The sequence below is a fragment of the Auxenochlorella protothecoides genome (genome assembly GCF_000733215.1).
Source record: "Auxenochlorella protothecoides strain 0710 unplaced genomic scaffold scaffold65, whole genome shotgun sequence".
NCBI lineage: Eukaryota > Viridiplantae > Chlorophyta > Trebouxiophyceae > Chlorellales > Chlorellaceae > Auxenochlorella > Auxenochlorella protothecoides.
The window spans coordinates 33645-40839 of NW_011934127.1; the positions used below are offsets into that span (position 1 = coordinate 33645).

The following is a 7195-nucleotide window of genomic DNA, read 5'->3' on the forward strand; positions in this document are numbered from 1 at the left end:
GCGTACATTTATTGGGTATGGATTGTGCATGTTGGGCGAGACTCAATGTGTCCAGCATGTTCAAGAAGGAGCAGCATATCCTACCTAGGCCGAGATGCAGCCTCGGATCCTACAGATCCAGGACCTCAAGCTATCGAGGACTAGAGATCTATAACTTTGTAAGAAGATATCGGTGTTTTTTTCCTCTGGTATGGGAGAGACACAACACTCACGGCGGCTTACTCGCAAACATTGAAGTGCGAACGTCAGCTATTGGCCAAAAAGAAAGCGGGAACTTGCGAAAAGTCCCCGGGTTGCATCCTAAAGTTGTCCTATTACATAAGCTGAAGCGGCAACCTACCCAAACTAGAATGTTTTCCTCAGATTCGAACATTGCTGGAAGTATATATAGGTCAGACTTCTGCTGATAAATACACTCGCACTTTTTTTGCTGGTGGCAAAAGGGGCATGCAGCTGCTGATCAGAGCTGATATGTTGGTGCATATGGCACCTAGATTCGATGTACACAACTTAAATAGCTGTATCTACGTCGACAGGGTCTTCGTACTTCTTCGCCCTTGGACCAGACCTGAGAAGAAGAGCGACGCGCTGTTACCATTCCCAGGGGCCCTGCGAAGATGTGAGCAATTGCGGCCAGGGCGGGATTCCAGATTCGACGGTGCACCATTGAGCAGAGGCACTGAGAGTTGGGAGGATCACCTCCTCTCTCACTCGGGCCGGCCACCCAATGCGTACCATGAATGTTGCTCTGCCTTCCTGTAGTGAATATGGGCAGTTTCACAACTGCACTGTGCGCAGTCCATGACCGAAACCACTTGGGCGTGCACCCCTCGGTCGCTTCCAAGACGGGTGATTACCTGCTGGGAACCAGTGTACTGCCCAATAGTCCTGCACACCAATGCTTGCTGAAAGAGAGGCAAGGACAAACTGAGACCAACCTGCTTCGGGCCAGACTGAACATCCATCACTCAGATATCCATGCCAAAGAGAAAAATGATTTAGCCATTCTCACGTGACACTCGCAAATATTCCCAGTGACACGTATATCCATGGCTGCAGATGTGAACACTGATGTAAACCCTATTGGCATTTTGGACGCCGATTCACTCCTCCGACACAAAGATTGGCGTGTGCTAGGTGTTTATTCCTCGAGTTCCAGTCACGCATGATCCATTTCTGATATCCTCAAACAGCAATAAACGTTTTTTTGGTTTAGAATTCTGTCAATATAATTGCAGTCTAGAAGTACAGGTGTCGACCGAACCACCACCACAGCACACTGAGCCTCCGCCGCTGAGAGACCGTGACAGGGAGGCTCGGGAACTTGGCTGAGCTGCAAGAAGTACTTGATACATCTAGACGTCTGACTGCGCTACCTTTAGGCCCCACCCATCGAGCTGGGATGTCGTGTTCAAAAGCTGTCGTGAAGGTGGCCTCTGCCCTCAGGAGGCGGTGCGAGCTTGCACACCCCTCCGTCGCCCTCAGCGGCTTGACCATGAGCGATATGAGGGCTGGATTGTCGCAGAGGCAGCAAAGCAGCAGCCTGGCGAACATTCCGGATGCCCGAGTAAACCCCGACGGTGTCAGGGCCATTGCTCGCAACCTGCTGCTGGACACGCTTCAGATGGTGAGTACCTGGACCCCCATGGCGCTAGCTTGGAGGAAGAGCCGAAGCAATGATTACAGTCCCCAGCTTGAATGCACAAGGGGTGAGGGTGGCAGCTGGGGTGCTCCCTGTCCTAGTGCCAACCGTTCGATATCTGTGCCAAACATTGACCGAGACCCTTGGTCACCCACAAAACATATGCAGATGAGGAAGTTCGAGGCCTCTGGCATGAGTCGGGAGCAGGCAGAGGGCTTGACTCAGCACCTCACCCAGATGCTGTGTCAGGATCGTGATAAGCTGGCTGACCTTTATGTGACCAAGGAAGTGCTGAAGCGGGTGCGCAGCGGGGGTGTGAATGGGACTCTGATCACCAGTTTAACGCTTGCTGCCTGGGCTGGGTGCCGCCTCAAGTCTGTCACCCTCACAACGCTTGCACATTGCAGAGCCTGTTGGAGCACGAGGCCAACATCGCTGGCTTCCGAGCAGAGCTGCTCAAGAGCCAGGAATTGCAGGCCGCCTCCTTCACACGAGACACTGAGCGGTTGCAGGACGGCCTGGAGAAGATCCGGTCTGAGATCAGGTGAGTGCCTGCACCTGTGCGAGGCTGGCGGGAGAGGAATCTGCAAGAGCCCTGATCAAACGAGTTGGATGCACCTTCTAAGGACCCATCGCATGTATCTGTGCTTCACGAGCGATCCCCTTGCTCAAAGGAAAGATCCAGTTGGTGAGCAGTGCCTCTTACATCCCAATCTCCACCTTGCTGCCTTTGAAAGAAAATGCTCCATGTCCAATTCCGTCAGGTATGAGGTTGACAAGCTGACGGCAAGTCAACGACTGGATCTTAATCTTGAAAAGGGCAGGATCCGGGATGAGCTCCAGTCCCTCCGAGATATGGCCACAGAAATGGAAATCAAGGTCCGCTGGGCGGTTGGCTGTGGTTGCAGTGGATGGGCGAGGAGAAGAAAAGGCTTCAAGGTTTTGTCGCTGGGGAGACCAGTGATCTCCCTTCCCCCACGGTGAATACCCCCCCGCCCAAAGTCTTCACTCTGCATTTGAAATGCAGGTGGATAAGGAAGTCAACTCCTTGAAGGCGGCTATGGAGCAATCCAAGAACGATACCGTAAAGTATGTGCTCGGTCTGATGCTGGCCCTGATGACGGCCGGGCTGGGGGCAGCGCGGCTAGTTTTACACTGACCGCCATGAACGCGTACGTCGTGACGGAGAGACCAGGCCACATGGCGATCGCACATTGGTTTGCATGGTACCTCGCGTAATACTCGCAAGGCTGAGGAAGAAGAGAGACACAGCCGTGAGATAAGCACGCAAACCCGTGGCCGTTAGGGCGCCCCAGTAACACCCGAAGTAGTCGCGGCTGCAGCGCACATGTCGTGAGCCAGACCCTGCAAACTCGATTTAATGTATCCATGTATCCGATCAAGTGTCTCGACCAGGTTATGGTGGTTGTATTGTACCCTGCATGATGTCCACGTTCACGGTTTGTGTCGGAACCTGCTTGCCAGGTCCCGCGCAATGAGACGACCTGCAGAGAGCCGGATCAAGGAAGGGCCCAGAGCCTTCCAAACACTATAATTGGAAGGGCGAGGGCCCAGGGTTATTGTCCACTATCTCACCACGCCATGCAGAGTCGAGAGGCTCTGAATGCTGGGACCAGTGGCTCACCCGAAGGGGCCCAGCCCCCCCTCCGTTATGCCTTCCCTAGTGCCCGGGGCCCCACGTCCCACAACCGATCGAGCGCTTTGATAAAGGATATGGATGCCCTGAAGCAACGTATGGCAACCGCCAAAGCTGGAACGGGGGAGGTGGCAGCGGTGCTCTCCTCGGTCACCTTTCAGCCCCGGGCGGCAGCCTTCACCAGTCTGATCCAGGCAGCCAGCAAGGCCAAAGCCACGGAGAAGGCGCTAGAGCTTTTCCAGTGCATGCAGGACATCTTCGGCATCCCCCCTAACACCTTCTCTTCCTCTGCGCTGATCTCCGCCCTGGCCAAGTCCGGGCAATGGGAGCTGGCGGAGTTTTACTTCCACGACCTGGTGGCACGCTCCTCCAACGACCCCCGCAGCCGGCCCAACACCGTGACCTTCTCCGCGCTATTAAATGGTGCGGCAATGTGTGGGAGGGGGCGTCCCGATCCTCCGCAGCTGCCCTGGATGCCCCTGGGGAGGGGCGCCTGCCGCCTGCCTCGTCAGGCTTCCCTGCCGTCGAGGGGTTGCGGCTGGTCGACGTGCTGCCTTCTGCTCGCTGGGTCTCAACTCCTCAATCGATTGTCGATCACGAGCGGCGGCGTGCTGCTCGATGCCACGGCTGCCCAGTCTCCGATTCCCATCCTGTGCAGCATACGAGAAAGGGGGCCAGTTCGAGAAGGCGCTCAAAGTCTTCCAGCAGCAGCTCGATGCCAAGGTCGACCCAGACCTCATCACCTTTGGCAGCCTGGTCTCGGCCTGCGAACGCGCAGGTGCAGCCTCCCGGCGGAGCCTGGCTGGGGATGGGAAGGATGAGCGCCGTGCGTCGCCTGCCCCCACGGGCTTGTCAGCCGTGCAGTGCTGCAACTCCAACCCCACCCGACACCGCCGCCCCGCACAGGCCAGCTGGAGACGGCGATCGCCATGCTGGACGTCATGCACAACTTTGGCCTGTCCGGCACGCAGCAGATGTACAACGCGGTCATCGCGGCGGCGCCGGACTGGAACTCGGCGCTCGAGGTCTTCCTCGGCATGCAGTGCGCCATGGTGAGCGGCGTCTGCGGCCACGGCGTGAGGGGCGTCGCCCCCTGCCGGCTGCATGGTGTTCTCCGAAGGGGCGTGTGCCTCCCCTGCTCCTCACCTGGGAGGCACAGGGCCCCAATTGCAGTCCTTTGCTGACCCACAACACCTGCGGCCTGCCCACGGCTGCGCCCCAGGGTCACCATGACTCAGCCGTCAAACCCCCCTCCCCCCCCCAGGTGGAGCCGACCGCCCAGACCCTGAACTCCACCCTGATCCAGGCCGCGGGGTCGGGAAGCATGCAGCCCATCCTGGACGTGCTGCTGGCCGCCGGGCAGTGCCACGCCTCGCTGACGGCCAGCACGCTGGCGGCGGTGCGCCGCGCGACGACCGCGCTGGGCGGCGACCGCCAGCTGGCGCATGTCCTCTCCTCGCTGCCCTCAAGCCTTTTCAAGTGACGCCCCCGCAGACCACCCCTCCTCCAGCCCCCTGCTCTCTCTCTCCCTTTCGCTCCGAGATGCGCAACCCTCAAGACCCTTTTTCAACGCCAGCACACAGCTTGATCCCCCCCCCCCTCAAGGCCATGCATATGTGTGTTTCCGGGTGCCGGTTCCTTTGCCCCATACCCCCAGGCCCTTCACCCCTTTTCCCTCCCCAGGACCTTCTTTCATTCGCGACCCCACCCAGTGGGGATTTGCCAAACACCAGGCGGCGCGTGCCCCTTTCCCCTGGGCTCATGCCGTCCGTTTTCCAGACCCTCTTCAATTCTACTGATCACGAACAAGTCCCTTGTAGACAGCTGCGCTTGGCAGCTGGATACTCAAGCCCTTCATTCATTGGTTGCATTTGTTTTTTCCCAATCCCTACCCACACTCCGATTTGCTCTCTCCCTTCCCTGGCCCATGCGCCACCTCCAGTAAGCCACGTCTTTGTCCGGTGGAGAGGGTTAAAGGCATTGGATGGGAGGATGGGACGGCGGGAGGAGGTGGCTGGGTCGTCAACCGGAGGACGGTGCGCAGGAGTGTCTACAGAGGGGTGGGGGGGAGTAGCATCATCTTCCATCAGCGAAGGATCGCATCGCTGCGCGACCCCGGGGGTTTGCCACTTGGGCTCCCCGGCGCAGCCACGGTGTTCAAAGGGAAATGACCAGGGCGCATGGGCATTCCGCACTGATTAATCTTGTCTGAGCCGGCTGTCGACGCTCGGCCGAACCTGGAGTGGGTAGACTCTGCGCTCAGGAGTGGTATTGCCGGGTTGCCAGCAGGGCAACGAGATCGAACGCCCTCCCCGGCCAACACACGCATCCTCGGTCCGGAGGGTGCATGGTGAGACTACCACTCCGAGTTTACGAAGAAGTCGGCGACATGGCGATGGCCAGGGCATCCACCGGGTGACTCTGGAGCCGGGGCTCCTCAGCCAGAAGCTGCGCTGGCCCTGGAACCCACTCCAACCTCACGGCAAGCCGTGTAAACTCATACTTTGAGGTAATTACGCGGCCAGACTTCCTTTCGAGCGCGGCTGTGCATGGCACAGCGGTGGCGCAAGGCCCCGCTGGCCTTGGTGGTCCTGCTGAGCATTGTCGCCCTCGCGCAGAATGCCACCATCGTCAACGATGGTACGGATGTATAATGGAGAGGATTGGGCCTGGCGCTGCGCTGACTGGGCGGGCGGGCGGCCCGGTCCCGCATGAGCACATGCCTGCGCCAGGGTTTTCTCTCAGCCCCGGCCTGCCCGTCCCCCTCTCCACAGCCGCAACGCTCCAGGAGTTCGCTGCATCAATAGAGAACTGGGATGAGTTCAGCACGGCAAATAATTATGTCTGGAACAGCTCCCTCCCCACCTGCGTCTGGAAGGGCGTGACGTGCTCCTTCGCAGGCCGAATCCAAGCACTGTGAGTTCGTCGTTGGTGGGGCCGGGAGGGCCAGCATTATTCTATCCACACCTCCCAGGCTGGCGGTTGTCTCCGGCGCATACCGGGGTCTGTGGAGTGTGTTGGGAGCTCTTCCTCATATGAGAACTCCCAGCCCCGTCAGCTGGGACGTGGGCACCAGCTCCCAGGCGACCCCATGATGCCAGGGCAGCCCTGCGTTGGGCCTGCCCTGGCTCCACACCACCATGGGCCCCCCCTTCCCACCCCCCACCCCCCTTGATTAGCCCTGGATCCTCTGCCGTTCCCACCCACAGGACCCTGCAATGCAGCGGGTGCAGTGTGCTTGCGGAGGGCACCGTGCCGGCCTCCCTCTCCCAGCTGGACGCGCTGGAGACCCTGAATCTGCAATTCAACGAGTTCACCTCCTCCCTGCCGGAGGAGTGGGGGACCTCGGGCGCATTCCCGGTCATGCGGAACATGTGCGCGAGGCACTCGTTGTTTGCTGGGGGTAGAGTGGGGCCGCGCAATGGCCCACAGGAAATGACCATTGCATCCTGCCATGCGCACTGGCACACCCTGCAGGGGCTAGGCGTTTGCTGCGGCATGGCGACCTACAGGCGGGGATCCACACCGTCGCCGCAACCCTGAGCTTGCCGCAACCCTTTCCCCCTTTCCTCCTTTGCTTCAGGTTCCTGAGCAATAACAACTTCACTGGCACAGTGCCGGAGAGCTGGGGGGCCGAGGGGGCGCTGCCTAACCTCCAGCTCCTGCGCCTGGACTCCAACGCCCTCACGGGCTCCCTGCCGGCCTGGAACGCCTCCTCCCTGCCCGCGCTCCTTGTCCTGTGAGTCGTGGACGCTGGTGTCTTATCCTCACCAGATCGCATGTGCCATGTGGAGTCCGGGGGAGGGGCACGCCGCGTCGCCCTGCAATACCACAGCGGGGTGGGTGCGCACCCTCGTGGCCATCCCTTTTCCCTGTGCACCCGCAGCACCCGCAGC

At 59.6% G+C, this 7195-nt stretch overlaps 3 protein-coding genes across 3 annotated transcripts; all 3 read left to right on the forward strand.

Moving 5' to 3' along the window:
• Window positions 1-1504: 1504 nt before the first annotated feature.
• F751_5529 (Mitochondrial calcium uniporter regulator 1) lies at window positions 1505-2801 on the forward strand (the record flags this gene model as incomplete). The annotated part of the gene is made up of 5 exons (XM_011397384.1): window positions 1505-1627; window positions 1811-1942; window positions 2050-2186; window positions 2407-2521; window positions 2670-2801. The coding sequence occupies 5 exons, from the start codon at window positions 1505-1507 to the stop codon at window positions 2799-2801; spliced, it is 639 nt and encodes a 212-aa protein (XP_011395686.1).
• A 575-nt stretch (window positions 2802-3376) lies between these two features.
• On the forward strand, window positions 3377-4782 carry F751_5530 (Pentatricopeptide repeat-containing protein, mitochondrial; the record flags this gene model as incomplete). The annotated part of the gene is made up of 4 exons (XM_011397385.1): window positions 3377-3722; window positions 3958-4077; window positions 4206-4351; window positions 4564-4782. 4 exons carry the CDS (start codon window positions 3377-3379, stop codon window positions 4780-4782), a joined length of 831 nt encoding a protein of 276 aa, XP_011395687.1.
• A 1066-nt stretch (window positions 4783-5848) lies between these two features.
• Window positions 5849-7042, forward strand: F751_5531 (putative inactive receptor kinase; the record flags this gene model as incomplete). The annotated part of the gene is made up of 4 exons (XM_011397386.1): window positions 5849-5939; window positions 6074-6215; window positions 6509-6673; window positions 6883-7042. The coding sequence occupies 4 exons, from the start codon at window positions 5849-5851 to the stop codon at window positions 7040-7042; spliced, it is 558 nt and encodes a 185-aa protein (XP_011395688.1).
• Between the last annotated feature and the right edge of the window lie 153 nt (window positions 7043-7195).